Source organism: Phascolarctos cinereus, unplaced genomic scaffold, assembly GCF_003287225.1.
Source record: "Phascolarctos cinereus isolate Bilbo 61053 unplaced genomic scaffold, phaCin_HiC Scaffold_2;HRSCAF=192, whole genome shotgun sequence".
Lineage (NCBI taxonomy): Eukaryota > Metazoa > Chordata > Mammalia > Diprotodontia > Phascolarctidae > Phascolarctos > Phascolarctos cinereus.
The window spans coordinates 23,518,069-23,535,079 of NW_027555625.1; the positions used below are offsets into that span (position 1 = coordinate 23,518,069).

General features: G+C 49.4%; 1 protein-coding gene across 11 annotated transcripts in view; it reads right to left on the reverse strand.

Annotated features, from left to right (window-relative positions):
- The window catches only part of DYSF (dysferlin), a 257,583-nt gene that overhangs the window by 32,767 nt on the left and 207,805 nt on the right, over positions 1 to 17,011 (reverse strand). For 6 of the 11 annotated variants that reach the window (XM_078149256.1, XM_078149260.1, XM_078149259.1 and 3 more), the window contains 4 exons: positions 10,917 to 10,979; positions 2,848 to 2,946; positions 1,741 to 1,869; positions 1,109 to 1,264 (listed from right to left, as the gene is read on the reverse strand). In XM_078149256.1, coding sequence (XP_078005382.1) covers positions 1,109 to 1,264; positions 1,741 to 1,869; positions 2,848 to 2,946; positions 10,917 to 10,979 — 447 coding nt within the window. The remainder of the gene's footprint in view (positions 1 to 1,108; positions 1,265 to 1,740; positions 1,870 to 2,847; positions 2,947 to 10,916; positions 10,980 to 17,011) is intronic. The other 5 variants (XM_021001176.2, XM_021001178.2, XM_021001174.2 and 2 more) reach the window with 1 other exon arrangement.

Here is a 17,011-nt window from a genome sequence, read left to right on the forward strand (position 1 = left end):
CCAATTCTACCTCTGACACTACTCTGTGACCTGGGGCAAGTCACTGAACCTCTCTGGGCCTCAGTTTCCTTCTCTGTAAAATGAGAAATTTAGACTAGATGGCTTCCAAGGCCCTTCTTTATTATCGTTATCACCACCATCATCATCACCATCATCACTATTAACTCTATCCACCTCCTCTGAACTCCTTCTAAGCTCTTTCCTCCATTTCTCAGCCTGTCTGTGCTGGGACAGGAGAAATGGGAGGTCAGAAGGGCCTAATCAATACTTATTGCTCGGCTGGTGTCCACTGGTCCTGACCCTGGCTCCACATGGTTTATAACGTGGCCTACTAGTTACAGGTATAGTAAGGCACACCCCTTATAACTACTAACAATCATTATTACAGCTAACATTTATATAACCCTTTGACATTCTCAACATATGTTATCTCATTCGACCCCCACAACGGTCCTGAGTATGAAGTGTTATTATTATCCCCGTTTTACACATGGCTTGGAAAGGCTCAGAGACTGGAGGCCCACACATGAGAGCCTAGCAAGCAGGTGAGGCAGAATTTTAACCGAGGTTTTCCTGGCTCCAGGCCCAATGCTCTGTCCACTGCACCAGTTGCCTTCACAAGGCCAGACTTCTCAGCTGGACATTCCTTACTCACAGCGGACACTTAATAGTGCTTAAAAGTTTGCAAAGCAGAAAGATGGGGCGACTGAGTTATTCACTTGGGGTCACAGAGCTAGTAAGTGTTCATAACAGAACTTGAGACGGGGTCTAGGCTGACCGCACATCCTGCTGGGATTGTCTCATCCTTGTTCCCTGCACAGGCTGCTTGCTTATACTGTTCACCTCTCTGAAAAATTACCTCTATTCCCCTCAACTTACGCATGCTTTCCAGCCCAGCTTAAAGGCCACCTCCTCCAGGAAGCACAAACCAATGGATGTCTCCTTCCTCTGACCTGCTAAAATTCTATGTGTCCTGTTTTGTCTCATGAGTGATTCTTGGGTCCTCTATTAGACCACAGGCTCCCCGGAGCTCAGGAAGGACTAAATTCTATTGCCTCTTGGCTCGAGGCCCTGCAATTGAGGGGGAACATGGGACCTGTGATGGTACCTTTCCATTGGGGTCCTTGGGTTGCAGGCCAAAAGCTCGAATGATATAAACACGAACGAGGCACTCCTGGGGCCCCTGGGCAGGCAGCTGGTAAAACTGCCTTGGGGGTAAGGGGACAGCCGGGTCCTCTGGAAGGGGATATATTTTGAACAGTCCCTGCAAAGAGACTGGAGTTAGTTCTCGTCAGCACCATCAGCACCCTCCCCATCATCCTGTGTGCCAACTCCTCCACTCCCCTATCCACACCACTGAGGTCACTATCATTAGCAACATCGCTATGGTCACTGCACATCCCTCACCATGGGAAGTGCCACCACCAACCCCATCCCCACCACTATCTCTATGACCAGTGTGGGCACCATCACCACCATCCTCATCATTTTCTCTCAACACCACCAACCACCATCATTACCATCACCACCAACATCATCATTATCTTCATCCTCGTTACCACCATCATTGATCTCATCCTCATGACCATCACTACCACAGTCACTGACATCTATTCTGTGTGTTCATTCTTCCCCACAAGACCAGATATCCCCATAATACTTAATACCCAACCCTTGACCCCTTAAACACAAACTCTGAAGAATTCCAGGTGCCAAAGGTGCCCATGAGGGCCTCGTTACCTTGAACTCCCCAATTACAGATGGGTCTTCCATCTCCTCCTGAGTCCTCCCCCGGTATAGTTTGAAGGTGTTACAAAAGTCAGACAGACCCTCAAAGTCCTCCACATTCTCCAACTCAGTTTCATACACCTGCCAAATATGGTGGAGAGAAAAGAGAGGGAGGAAGAGGTAAGAGTAAGAAGGAGGAGAGAAAGGACAGAATGGAAAGAGGAGGAGAGAGAGGGAAGCCAAAAGGAAAAAAAACAGGTAGGGGAATTCAAAGGCAGAAATGGAAAAAGAAAGAGAGGGGAATGGAAGAGAGAAGATAAAGGAGGGGGGAAAGGAAGGGAGAGGGGAAGATGTAAGGTCAGAAAGTATGAAGAGGGAAGAGACGAAAAAGAGTTTGAGAGATGGAGGAAGAAGATGAGAGAAAGATAGAAGAGGGAGGAGAGGCAGCTGAAGGAAGCAGAGGGAAGGGTGTTTATCCATGTGGTAGCAGAATAGAGTGTTCTGTTTAAGGAATTATTTGAATATATAACATGCGATAATTTTAAATGAGTACAAGGCTCCAGCTGACTTTGATGGGGCTTTGGGACCTTTGGAGCCCACAGGGAAACCTATCCACTCTCCATGTCCAAGTGCTACCCATTCCTTAAGGTCCCATTCAGGCACCACCTCCTCCAAGAAGTCTTTCATGATTACCCCTGTCTACAGTGATCTCTGGTTTAGGCTCGCTGTAAGGCAAAACTTCCTGACCATTAGGGCTAGCCATATGGTAGTTTCCCTCTTGTTGTAGGCCTTCAGGAAGGGACTGGATGACTCCCTGGCCAGGACAGGGGGCTGACCTCCAGGGGTGCTGTAGAGATTCCGCTAAGATCCTGGGACGTTCTATAACTCGCACGGCCCAAACCCCATATTCTTTTTTCATTGTTCTAACCCTAATTATCTTGTGGGTCTGCAGCTTTCCCGTCCTCCAACTTGACTTTGAGATTTCCCCAGGCCAGGGACCACCATGTCTCTGCCCCCTCCTCTTATCCTCACTACTGGGTTGAATCCCAGACCAAGCCGGAGAAATCTCAGTGAGTTAAAGGGACCCACAGAGGCTCAGTGCCACAAAGAAGTGCTCACCTCCAGAGTGTCAAACCCCTTCTCCAGGTAAGATCTACATTTTTCATTCTCTCCTGTCGAGGCATAGAATTTACTCCACCAATCGATGAACTCCTCCTCCTGAACAGGGGACCAGGGTTTGCGGGGTGGGGAGAGAGAAAGATGGTTCAGGAAAAAGAACATGCCAAGCTGAGCTTTCAGTCCTGCTCTGAGAACTGAAAGAAAAAAAAAAAAGCAAGAAAGCTCACCCCCTCTGAGAAGCCCTCCCTGAGAACAACTGCTTCCATTAACACAGGGCTTTATCAGTTCCAGAATCCGAATACCTGACAGACTCAACCACGTGTCTTCTTGACCAAATCTACCTCCTACCTCAAACAGCCCACTCTCCTAAAGAGCACCATAGTCTACTCAGGCAATACCAATCTATATTGCATTGAGCCGTCTTGGTTGTACTCACAGATCACCAATTCAGAGACCGAGAAAGATGTATGTCTTAACCTCTGAGATAGACTGGCAGCTCCCAGAATAATAATAATAGCTAGCATTTATATAGCATCTACTACGTGCCACGCATTGTACTAAGCACTTTACAAAGATGATTTCATCTGATTCTCACAACAACCCTTTGCGATAAGTGCCTTATTAGCCTTATTTTACATATGAGGAAACTGAATCAAATAGAAGTTAAGCTACTTAGCACAGTGCCTGACACATAGTAGGTGTTTAATAAATTCTGGATGACTGACTGGACATTTCAGGATCTTCTTCCCAGCTGATCCCCAGCATTCCCAAGGTCATTCCAAAGGCAGGGAGTGGAAGACACCAGGGGGATCGATGAGCCCACAATAAAGGAGATGCCCAATAGTGGGGCCCTCCTTCACACGGTTCCAGGGCAGGAGGGGGCAGAGGGGGACAGAGTCTACAGGGATCATCTCTGTCTGACCCACTCACCAGAAGGGTCTTCTGCAGCACCAAAGAAACAAGAGATTTCGGCAGTTAGGTTTGGAGCTGGGTGCTGTGTCTGACCTGCCCCCGAGGTTATAAAGCAACAGAGGACTGCTGCTCCGGGGTCAAGAATCAGTTACAAACATGCAGCAAACCACATGCACAGATGGGCACATCAGTGCATGCAGACAGAAACACATACGTACAGATAAATGCATGAAGAAATCTGAAGCACACATTCCCCTTTCAGAGCCTCAGTTTCCAGGAATAACTATCAACGTTTCTGATCTGGATCTAAAACGGGGAAGGGGTGGAGCATAATGAGGTGGGAGGAAGGGGTCCCAGGGAGTAGTGTGCTGGAGCAGACGCTGGCCCACCATCCTTTCTGCCTGCTTCCTTGCCCTCTCCAAATCCCCGAAGGAAAAACTGAGGCTCCGAGGAGAGTAGCCCATTCACCATCACACCGCTATTAAGTAGAAGAGGCAGGATTCCAATCCAGGTCCTCTGACTCAGGCTCATACACACATACACACATGCACACAGATTATATATACACATATTGCATCTATACACATATTTGTGTATATGTGCATATGTATATACATGCAAACACATACACACCCGCACGTATTTATAAACACACATGCACAAATTCATGTGTATGTGTACATGCATGTACATATACATACATGGGTGTGTTACTGTACACACATTGAAGGTTTATCTGTACATGTGTGTATATATGTGAATACACAAATATGTTGTCCACATGTAGATCGTTATATAGAGAGATATACGTTGTCAACATATACCCATGCCAACACACAAAAACACACACATATCCACCCCCCAAAGGACATTGGCCAAGTAACCATGGCCATCTGTGTCCACATACAAATAGAGACAGAGACACACACACATAGAGACAGGTAGATCAACACAGGTCCCTGACTGGGCTCTCTTTTGATTCCACAAAGGTCTATCCACGCCCGTGTGCCCTCCCTCCCAGGACAGCCATCTCTTGACCGGTGGTTCCAACCCAGGGCCAACCACAGTCATCACAGGAGTCCATCTCACTGAAAGACCCAGTCTAAATAGCAGGTATACCTTCTGTAGGGTGAATAAATCATGCCTTGAGCACATACGTAAATGTTCCGAAAATATCGGTAGCTGTGTTTAAGCTCCCTGCCAAACTTCTCGAAGGTAGGACCTGCTTCTCCTCTCGCTCCTTATGTTCCCAATGCCTCTGACGTAGTAAGCTTGTTGAATTTGATGTGCGTTGAATCAAACCAAACTCTTTTAAAGCCTTATCATCGGATTTTGCAATCCTAGCATTACAGGATGGCAGATTTAAAGCTGGTAGAGATCTAACTACCTGTGAGATCACTTCACTTTCCTGGGCCCTCTGTCCCATCCTCCTCCCTCTTTACCCTTCTCCCTTCCTGCCTCTCTTCTCCTCTGTATCAGCCATCTTTGGCAGATGTTTGACAGTAAGACCAAGAAAGTGAAGTGATTTGCCCAAGATCACCCCAGACAGCAGGATCTGAATCCAGGTCTTAAGGCTTCAGACCTAATGCTCCCTCCACTTTGCCACAAATGCTAATAATGCAGCCATCACATAGGGGTCCTCAACATCCTTTGACGTTAAACGGGGATTCTTAGTTGTGAAAATGTTGGGCATGACTGCTCGAGGTCCATCCCCTAGCCAGGTGTTTGCCTTTCCACTGGCTCTTGGCACGGGCCCCTCATGCCTCCTGGAAGTCTCTGTTGACATCCCTCTCTCTGTTTGCCTTCACTCAGTCCTCCAAACAGCTGGAGCTGGGAAGACGAGTCTTTCAAGGCAAAACACTTGGTTACCCCCCAACAGTCCAAAGGGAAAGTGGCAAAAAGTGGAGAGAGAGGACCGGAGCCTGAACATCTGAGGACACTCTTGGTCTGTTTTGGGAGAATCCGTGGACATGAGTCTGGAGAAGTGCAGAATGGGAGGTGGAGAGAAGAGATGGGTCTGTGGGGTAGGGAGTGGGAGAGAAGAGGCAAAGCAAAGGATGAGCCCCTAAAAATCAGGTCATGGCCCAGCATCCTGAGAAACGCAAAGCCCTTCCAACCCCTCCTTATAAGCATTGATGATGGCTGGCTTCCAGCACTGTCGAAGAGAAGCAACATTAGATTTCTGCTGCTTACTAAATGTTTATTGACTGACTACGTTATCTCAGAGACCAGAACTTGAAGGAAATCAGAGGAAGCTGAAAAGAGGCAGATTTTTACTTGATGTGAATGTAGCCCCACACCCAGACAGTCTCATACCAATGAGCTTTGGAGCTGAGGTTGCAAAAGCAAAGCCTTCCCTCTGGGCTGCCTCCCCTATTAGAGTGTAAGCTCATTGGGGGCAGGGAATATCATTTCTCCCAGGAGAGTGGTGGAAAAAGCACTACTCTGACTCTGCACCCTCAGCCCCTACTATGGTCCAGGTGCAGCACTAAACACCTTAGTTTTATGGTCTCACCTGATCCTCCCAGCAGCCCTAGGAGGTGGGTGCTGCGCCTGCCCCCCCTCTTCGCTCCAAGTGTGAGGATGTTTGTTGTCACCTACCCCTAAAGTCCAGCCTCAGTTTGCCTCTCTGCAGCTTCTCCAGGTGCTCCTGGTTCTGGCCTCTAGGACCAAGCAGAAAGCTAATCCCTCTTCCGTGTGCCCCAGGCTGGAGCAGATGGCTGCCGAAAGGAATCCCTTTCCACTTTGGGATTCAGTGTTCTGTGATTCTGCGGCCTTTTCTCGAGAATGACGCTAAAAATCTCGGCAGGCCACCCCCACCCCAGGTGCTCTGCCTTCAGGACGAATATTCATGGCCTGGTGTCTTGGTGTTGTCCCTTCCAGCCCCTAAACTGCCTGAATTCTGGAAAAGAGGATGTGTTCTGTCTCTGGGATGGGATCAATGGGGCAAGCATGGAGGCAGGGGGAGGGACAGGATGACCCTTCCAGCCGAAGGCTCTAGAATTCTCCTCTTGAGGAGGCAGGGTGGGGAATGGGGGTGAGGAGTTCAGGCCAGCTTCTCCCCATCGGGTCTGGGGCTCCTGCCAGGCGACAGTCTCACCCTGAGCCATCCCCGCTGCGGGGTGTGCTAGGGGAGAAGGGGTGGGCCCCCCCGGGAGACCGCAAGAATGTTTGGGGGGAGAGCTCGGGGGAGGGGCAGGCGCCCAGAGCCTGCTCCGGCCTCCAGCAGCAGGATCCAATATCGGCGTGGACTCCAGCTCCCCAGAACGGGAGAGACCGTAAAGTATGCGCCCGCCTTATTCCACATAGCTTACAGACCCAGGCTCGGATTCCCTTTCCTCCCCTCCTGCTCGCCTCCACTTGTCATCTGATGGAGGATTTGGATTTGCCACGGATGACTCACCGAAGACCAGGCCAGATTACACGCCGCGATAGGCAGAGGGGGCACGCCAAGCGGGCCAACCCCCCAATCGGAGGATCTTGGGGAAAGACAGCGCGGCCGCTTTCAAGTGCTGACTGAGGCCACCGCGGCCCGATCAAGGTCTGAAAGGGGCCTGCTTTCATCTACAGGGCATTTGTCAGGTATATGCCAATGCGCTCAGAGGGTGCGAGCCTCAGGGTCAGGAAGGACTGGGTTCGAGTTCTACCGCCCCCCTTTGCTGACTGGGGCTGACTTAACCTCTCAGTGCCCCCGAGGGATTCTCAGGGCTCTAAATCTCAGCCGAGTTGCTGATATGCATCACTGGAAGGAATTTCCACGCTGGGGCTCACTTTCACTGATGCAATCACAAGTCCAGACTAGAAAGTGCCACTGGGTGCTGCACGATGCCTGCTTCTCTTCAACACTCCCTTCATCTTTGGGGGTGTTACTAGGAAGTCACAAGACTTTTTTTTCAGTCGTCCGAAGACCAGTTGCATGGCCTCACCGTGCCCCACCACTCAGATGTCTCTCATACAGATGAAGGCCGGGCTGGGCCTCGTCTGCACCATCACTAATTCCCAAATTAGCTGGCTCTGCATTAATGACACTGGATGTCAATATTGCTGTTGTTCAGTCATGTCTGACACTTTGTGACCCCATTTGGGGCTTTCCTGGCAGAGATAATGGAGTGGTTTGCCATTTCCTTCTCCAGATCACTTTACAGATGAGGAAACTGAGGCAAACAGGGTGAAGTGACCTGCTCAGGGTCACACAGCTAGTAGGTATCTGAGGCCAGATTTGAACTCAGGAAGAGGAGTCTTCCTGATTCCAAGCCCAAGGCTCTATCCATTGCACACGGATGTTGGGTGACCGGCTGCAACCAAGCTGTAGTTAAGCGCATTTGGCAAAGGACTGTTGTTAGAAAAAGCATTTTCTCATCCACTGCCCCCAGAAAAAAAGACTGTGAGACAAGGAAGTGCTGAGATACATACAATGAGTGGGTCTGAACTGGAAAGGAGGGAGATGTGGGTTCCAGTCCTGACTCCAGCACCTATTACCTGTGTGACCTGGGATGGGTCACTTACACTGTCTGAGCTTTGGTTTCCTCATAGGTAAAGGGGTGGGGTGGCCTTTAAGATCCCTGCAAGCTGTAAATTTATGATTCCTGACATCGATTGTGGATGTACCAACAGGAACCCTTACAAAGAAGGCCAAACAGAAAGAGGAGGCTGGCGGTGGATGCTTCTCTAGGAAGCCCTCCCAGATTGACTCTGTCCGTTCTCCATCCCATTGACATTGCTGACCCGCTGCACCCCCTCTTATGGCCCTTTTGTCATCATTGCTATGGGCTCCAGCCTTGTCCACCATGCCTACTCTATCAAGCCGGGGACCTTCTGGAAAGCAGAGACCCATGTGTCCCCCAACAAACAGGCAGCGTCCCTAGAGCCCAGACACGTCCTACTTTGCTTCACTGCTGGACCTGGTTCTTCTACATGACTGTGGGTGATAACATGATAATCACTCGGTCCACAAGTATCTACCAAGCACCTGCTATGGGCCAGGCACAGGGACTGAGGCACAAAGAATCACAGTTCCTTCCCTGGGAACCTCACATTCTATTGAGGACGTACAAACATAAGTATACTTTTTAAAAATCAAATGCAAGCTCCCTGAGGCCAGGCACCATTTTTATTTGTACTTCCGTGAAAGCCTTTGCCCTTTAAGCCCAGATGTACAGGCCTGTGAATCCCTTTTCAGCTCTGGCTCCCACAACTTTGGCCCACAGGAGAGCTGCCCCAGAATACCATGTGGCTGATTCTGAGCCTGATACCAGCCTTACCCCCTCTGGGTAGTAGGGAGAGGGAGGGATCCTGGGGGGCTGGGGAGGGGAAAAAGAAAGGAGGAATATTAGTGGAGAAAACACACTTGCTCATGTCCAAGTGTGCCCCCCATCTCTCTGTGTGCTTGCTCCTAAGGCTGCCCACAGGATGCATGCATCCCCGCCCCAGGGCCGTGGTCTCTCCAGGCTGACAGCAGCTGCCTCAGGATTGAGGCAGAGTTGGGGGGGACTGTGGGGAGGCTGAAGAGATTGGCCCTAAGAACTGCCCTTTCTGAGAAATCCTCCCAGATCTGCAGCCACCTCTGTGGCCTAAGGCACCCACTGACCTGCTGCTCCCCTGCTAGTCTTAACTGATGTGCTTCGAGAGAGATACAGTCATGGAAGGAGTACCAGACTTAAACCACAGCCTCAGAGCCCTGCATTCTTACTCGTTGGCTGTGGGACCGCCCCAGGTAAGTCACAGGACCCGAGGGCTAGAGCTGAAAGGGACCTCAGAGGCTGTAAAGTAAGGATAAGGGGCAGCCAGGTGGCACAGTGGATGGAGCACTGGCCCTGAGTCCAAATCCGGCCTCAGACACTTACTAGCTGTGTGACCCTGGGCAAGTCACTTAACCCCACTTGCCTCTCCCCAAAAAAAATATGGGAATAAGCACTACCCATCTCTCCTAGGTCCTAGTGAGGAAAGTACTTTATGAACAGGAAAGGGCTATAAAGATGGGAACTATATATGATCATCACCCTTAATTGTTATTCATTACATAATAATTACGTCATTTATATTAGTATTATTATAATTTTGTCTCTTATTTTAAGATTCATTTGTGAGTTTATCTGTCCTGTCTCTACCACCAGACTGGGGGGATCCCCAAGAGGAGGGGGCCTACCTACCCCATCAGACTGGGAGCTCCCCAAGGGCTGGGGTCCTGTCCCTTCCTCCAATGTCCTGACTACCCTGGGGCTCAATCTGGTCCTAGACATGGGGCTAAGGAGAAACGGGCTCTGACCAAAGTAGAATTTGTCCAAAGGCAGTCTCCCCAGTCCCTAAGAATCCCTCTGAGGACATCCATTCACCACACTTGCCAGGGAGAAAGAAAAGCTGTTGAAGGCAAGGGAGGCTGGTGGTCCTTGTCCCTCCCTTCCGTGTCCCTGTCCAGTCAACTCTCCATTACCAGCTGGGTGATCTGAGAGGCCACCAAGCAGTGACCATAAAGCTAAAGGGCACGAATTAGCCTTCTGGCCCCAACACTTGCTAGGAGGCCCTGAGTGACTCACTGTCAAGGCTGGAAAGGACATTGAGGTCATCTAATCCAACTTCCTTCTGCCTCCATAGAATCACAGAATTTGAGGGTTGGAAAGGATCGCAGAGGCCGTCCAGTTCAACTCTCTGACAATTCACAGATGTTGACCATTCAGGATGGCAAGTGTCAAAGGTGGGATTTGAACCTGACTCCCCTGACTCCTGAACCAGTGCTCTTCTCACTGGACTATCTCTCTCTCTGTACTTCTAAGCCTCAACTTCCCCATCTGCAAAAATTTTGATAATGACATTTGTGTGACCCACTCTTACAAGGTTGTTGTAAAGGAATTGTTAATAAATTAGTACATGAGTAAACTGAAACTTCTCAAGGCATCTTGCCTCAGTGGTGAGGGCTCTGGGTCTATAGACCCATTGTGGTACCAATTTTGAGCAAAGCACCACAGACAAGCCACTGATGAGAGAAACCGCAGAACCAACTCTGAAATCCCCTGAAGAGTGGCCGCAATTTTGGGACTCAACTGTGTTTCGACCCCTCTTACTACTGCACAGATAATCGAGAGCTGGCTGAGGTCAGTGGGACCTTAGGAAGCATCCACCCCCATGTTCCCCCCACTGAAGAAAGAGTTGACAATACCTACTTGGACACCAGACGAAGAAGACGACAAGTCAATGGGGGCTGAGCCAAGCATACCATCTGCAAGCTACAAATTAAACAGGTGAGTTAGCAGCGCAGTTAGAAAGACCTGCCCTGGGGGCCAGAGAGCGCACCCTTGGAGAAAGCAGGACTCATCCTCTGGGCCAGCCATGCGGTGTCTAGCACTCCCCACACGCATGCCCCACGCTCATTCCCACGCTCAAGGATCCAGTCTGGCGGAATGGCTATCATGACCGAGACTTGTTTCATGCTTGTCTGCCCCATTGGAATGGACACTCTTTGAGGGCAGGAACTGTCTGGGCCTCCCTTTCTAACCCAGCACTTAGCCGATGCCAGGAAACGCTTAAAAAAATGTCATGTAGCTGACTGATTGACTTAAAGGAAGGAAGAAAATGGGCATTGAATAGGTGCCTATTATTTGCCAGGCATTGTGCTATGCATTTTACAAATACGATTCGTTTGGTCCTCATAACAATCCTGTGAGGTTGATATCATCACGATCCCCATTTTATAGATGAGGGAACTAAGGCAGACTGAGGTGAAGTGACTTGTTCAAGGTCACACAGTTAGTAAGTGTCTGAAGCAGGATTTGAACTCAGGTCTTCCTGATTCCAGGCCCGGCGATCTACCCACTGCACCACCCGGCTGTCACCAACTTTAATATCCCTTAGCTGTGTTTATTGGTTCAGAGGATATTAGGCCAAGAGACCACCGAGACCAGACCCCCTCATTTTATGAATGAGGGGACTGAGGCCGGAGGGCTGGTGCAAGATCTCAGAGCTGTAAAGACTCAGAGGAGGTATTGGAGCCTGGGTCTCTGCTGACTCTAAGCCCAGTATTCTCTTCAGTACACTCCACTTCCCAACCAGCAGCAAAATGAATTCTATGTCTTGACCTAAGTCACTGACAAAAACACCACCAAGGGTAGGAAGATGCTCCTCCCACCTGTCAGCTGCTTCCCGATACCTGGTCCCAGGGGCCATCCCCAGCCCTCCCTGCATGGAATGTTCTGGAGTGGAGAATGGCTTGGAAGGAAAAGACTCCCTCCATATGGAAAGCGATGGATCTGTGGGCCAGGATTTGTGGCTAGAATCCTGAAAAGGGCTTTTGTCCCCAAACACTGGGATCTGGGGACCCTCCTGGGAGACAGAAGAAGGGAGGGGAAGACAAGTCTCATGATATTCTTCTCTTCCCGACAGGGAGTGGCGCAGAAAGCACTGGGGTAGGAGGGGAACACCCACTGTTGAGTTCAAGTTGTGGGGAAAGAAAGTCAGGGAGGGCTTGGAGAAGCTCAGACTGGCAGAGCTGGATAAGACTTAATCCCCTGGTCTTTTCCCCTCCACTCATTTTACAGAGGAAGAAACTGAGGCTCAGAAAAGTGAAAGAATTTGCTTAAACAAGTAAAGCAATTAGATCATGAATTTAGAACTGGGAGATGGTCTAAACCATTTGGGGGACCCTGGACCCCTTTGGCAATTTAGTGAACCCCTTCTCAGAATCATGTTTTTAACAGAATAAAATGAAATACGTAGGAGTCCAAAGGAAACCAGTCATACTGAAATACAGTCATCAACACGAACTCCCGGATTGCTTCAGAGTCTCTGGTCCAGGGATGGGGAACTTGTGGCCTCGAGGCCACATGCAGCCTTCTAGGAAAAGGGCTGCACTTGAGGACCTAGAGGGTCACATGTGGCCTCAAAGGCAGCAGGTTCCCCACCCCTGTGAATCTGGTCCAATCCAATCTTCATTTCACAGGGGGAGATCAGAGTCCCACAGAGAGCACAGGACTTCTCCAGCATCACAGAGTTAATAAATGGAAGCTCTCAGGTGAGTCAATGAGATGCATTCAGACAGTGTTTGGGGGGCCGGGGAGGACACCAAGTAGAGGTACAGTACAGTAGAAAGAGAGTGAGTCTGGGAATCAGGGAACTTGGCTGGCCAAGCGCAGACACACTCCTGACTGACCTTAGGAAAACCACCTAAGCTCTCCCTGCATCTATAAGATGAAGGCAGTGAGCAATGCAGTCTACTGGAAAGAGCACTGAATTTGGAGGTGAACTGGGTTGAGATTCTTCCTCTGATGCCTACTCCCCTGGATGACCTCAGACTGAGCCTCAGTTTCCTTGCCTGTAAAATGAGGAGACCAGACTAGACTAGATAGTTTTTGAAGCATCTTCTCTCTCTTAATCTCTGGTCCTGTCGTTCAAATCTGGGCTCTGACCCAAACTGCCCAGGCGACTCGGACATATCCCCAGCCTCACTTTTCCATCTGTAAAGGAAGGTCCTGGAGGTCCCTCCAGAGCAGTAACCCTCAAGATGGTTAGAGGGGAAGTGTTCGGTCAAACCTCAGAGATCAGACTAGATCATAATAATGATTAGACTTGATCATAATAATGATAAACATTTGTTTGTCCCTTTAAGGTTTGAGAAGACCTTTACTTACAGTATCTCATTGGTTGCTGCTACAAAACCCATATATGAATGAACAAGCTGAGGTTCGTTAAGAGAGTTGCCCAGGGTCGCACAGCTAGGCTCAATAGAGCATTGATTCTGGAGTTGGAAAGACCTGAATTCAAATCCAGCCCCAGACACTTGTTGACCCTAGGCAAATCACTTAACCTCAGTTTCTTCATCTGTAAAATGCAGATAATAATAGCCCCTACTTCCCTAGGGTGTTGTGAGATGAAATGAGATAATATTTGCACATTGCTTTGCCATCACGATTACTAAGCAGCTGAGGAAGGATTTGAGTCCAGACCTTCCTGACTCCATGCCCACTCCTCCACACTGTTACTTTCAGTTTTAAGCCCCCCCCCCCGGAGCTCCCAGAAGAGTTGTAATCCTGGGAGGAAAGGTTTTAGGGGTGGAGGTTTTTGTGTGTCAAAAGCTCTCCTAGGATCTCAGATCTAGAACGAGCAGTGACCTAAGAGGCCACTTTACAGATGAGGAAACTGAGGCCGGGGATGTAAAACGCCCAAAGTCGCAGAGGCAGTGAGGATCAGAGAAAGAGGATCAGCCAGGGCTGGAGGAGCTCACGGTCTTCAGGGATTTACCGCTCAGGGTGTCATAGCAAATGGAGACCCGAGGTCCGGTCCCTTCCAGCTGAGTGACCGCAGAGGCAGGGCTGCCCAGCCGGCTCCACCCCGCCCCACCCACCTCCATCTCCAGACTCGGAGCAAGCCTCCGTGTTTAGGATGAAGTTTGTCATGGTTTTCTTTTTTAAGGAAGGCCAGAGACAGGAGGAAAAGGTCACGGGGAAAGCGAAAAGGAAGGAAAGAAATAGAACTAAACACAGGGCTGACAGAGGTCCAGTTCAGCTTCCGAAATTACACGTTCCCGTTTGGGATTCAGGAAGGGACTGGATGTAATGGGGCCTGGGGAAGAGCGGGTGAGCGCTGGCCGCCCTAACAGGAGATGTCCCGAGGGAATCATCTCACGCTGGCAGGGACTTGGGGGCCATGCGGGCCCACCCCAACCTCTCTACAGCGTCCTCCAATAGAATGGAAGCTCCCCGAGGGCAGTAACTGCTTCAAGGTTGCCTTTGTAAACCCAGCACCAGTCACAGAGCCTGGCGCATAGCGGGCGCTTTCCTATCTTCTCCCCCTACCCCTTCCCTACAGCGGCAGGGCGGAGGGTTCGAGAAGCCTCGATGCTTAATTATTCCTTGAGTTAGGAATGGAGTAGGGTGAGAGTCCTCTCCTCCCACCCCCAAGCTCCCCAATTCCTGCTCAGCTGAGAAGCAGTGAAGTAGTCTGTGTAAATAAGCTCCCCTGCCCACTCCACCAGCCCCCCTCCCCATCCCACTTCTGCTTCCTCCCTCCTGGCTTCTCAAGGGCTGTCCAAACCCCTCCGCTGCAGCTCGGCCCAGCTCCCTGTCTGAGTGTGTGGAGGGGATCTGCTGGCGCCAGCGGGGACAGGGGCGCGGCCAGCCCGGGAACCGTCTGCCCACCACATCTAACCGGGACTCTGGTCGAGATGCTGAGGGGAGGGCTCTTGCCAGGACATTCTAGGAGCCCCACCCCAAGCCTTCGGGGCTTGCACTAATAGATCTTAATGAGGAGCAGGCCTGGGGCAGGGGGAAGGAAAAGGGAAGGGGGGCGGGTCACCCGGGCTCACCACTAGAGAACACCCCACTGCCTTCCCCCGCGCTGTCACTGGGGAGACCGCCCGAGGCTCCGAAAGTTCCAAGGACAAAGAAAGAAAGACCGCGTCAGGAAAGATTTTGAACTCTGTATGTGTGTGCACATCTGGCTGTGTTTCTATGCGTGTGTGTGTATACATTTTATTCATCATCTCCTCCATCAAGACAAAAGATCATAGTCCTAGAGCTACAAGGACTTCAGAAGCCATCATGAGTCCAACCTCCCATTTTTATATATGGGAAAACAGAGTCAATGACTTGCCCAAGGTCATATACTGAATCTAGAGCTGGGAGGAGTCTTAGAAGCCATAGTCTGACTCATTTAACAGTTAAAAATCTGTAGCCCAAGGAGGAACGATTTGCCAAGGTCACACAGGTCACATCAAAGGCAAGATCTGAACCCAAGTCTTTTGCCTCCATAACCAGTGCTTTTTCCATTATTCCAGGTTACTATACTGAGGGACATACAACATGGTCTGGAACTCCCACTCTGAGATGCATGCAAATTCTAAAGGTTTCTCTCTCTCTCTCTCTCTCTCTCTCTCTCTCTCTCTCTCTCTCTCTCTCTCTCTCTCTCTCTCTCTCTCTCTCTCTCTCTCTTTCTCTCTCTCTCTCTCTCTGTCTCTCCCTCCCTCTCCCTCTCCCTCTCCCTCTTCCTCTCCCTCTCTCCCCCTCCCCCCCCATGGCTTTTCCCAAGCATGTTAACACCAGCCATGTCCTCCTTTCAGCAACTACCACTCTCCCATTCTCCCTTCCTTCAAGAGTTTCCAATCTTATACAGCTACATTGAGGACACAGAAGAACAAAATAAAACATGGAGGAAACACCGAAGCTTGGCTAAATCACCAGTCACACTCATCAAGGATTTTCTATTAAAGAATTAGGCATAAAACTTTGAACTCTATTCTACAGGTATTACTGACCAAAGTACCAACAAGTCTTTGTCCCAAAGTGAATTGATGGAGCTCACCCATGAGGTCCCAAGAAAATAAGAAAAATCATTTGTGTTATAAACATTAATATTTACAACTGGCCATTCTTGACATTAATCACAATAAGCCCTAAGTTCTTTCAGAAAAGATTCATCCAAAATATGAATAAGATTAAATTAGCATTATTGAACAAAGTTAAGCAAGGAATTGACCTTCCCAAAGCACACTGGCATTGGACATCATTTAGGAAATTCGGTGGATAATGTTGACATTATCCCCCTAAATGAGATGGGACAACCTCTGATTTAACTATATGGCAAATTAAAAATACTAGAGATTAAAGATGGGGCAAGAATCAGTCACTCTTCCTGATCTAGAAATATCTCTGGTTCAAACCAAAATGCTTTCTGGAGCTAACTCTAGAGGGCAGATGGAATGATGGGCATGAAATGCAGGCAGAGATCATAGCACACATTGAAGATTCTGCCCACTTACTCTGATAAATCCTCAGCTGGCATGGACATGCTCTAGACACTCTCCAGCTCATCAATATTTTATAGCTCCACAGGACCCTAGATGTAGTCTAACCAGCCCAGAGTCAGAGGGACTATGGCGCCCTTGGCTCACAAGACCATCTTCCTGGACATTAGACCTCCCTTAGCATAGCCCAAGCTCATGTCAGCTTTGTGGTCACTCTATTCCACCGAGACCTTAAAGTAGGGATTCTTTGTATGTATCCCCGGTGCCTAAAGCAGTGTCTGGCCCATAGTAGGTACTTTAAAAATACTTGTTGATTGACTGGTTTGTTGACCTTGCAACCCACTAAAACCCCAGGGTTCTTTTCAGAAAACCTGCTACTTAACGTCTCCCTAATTGATTTCTAAAAGCCCAAATACAGAACTTTACAGTTTTCCCCTTATAAATCCTATCTTCTTCAATTTAGCTCATGGTGCTCTCCTGTCAAGATCTTTTGGGAGCCTACTTTTTTTATTAGCAATGCTTTCC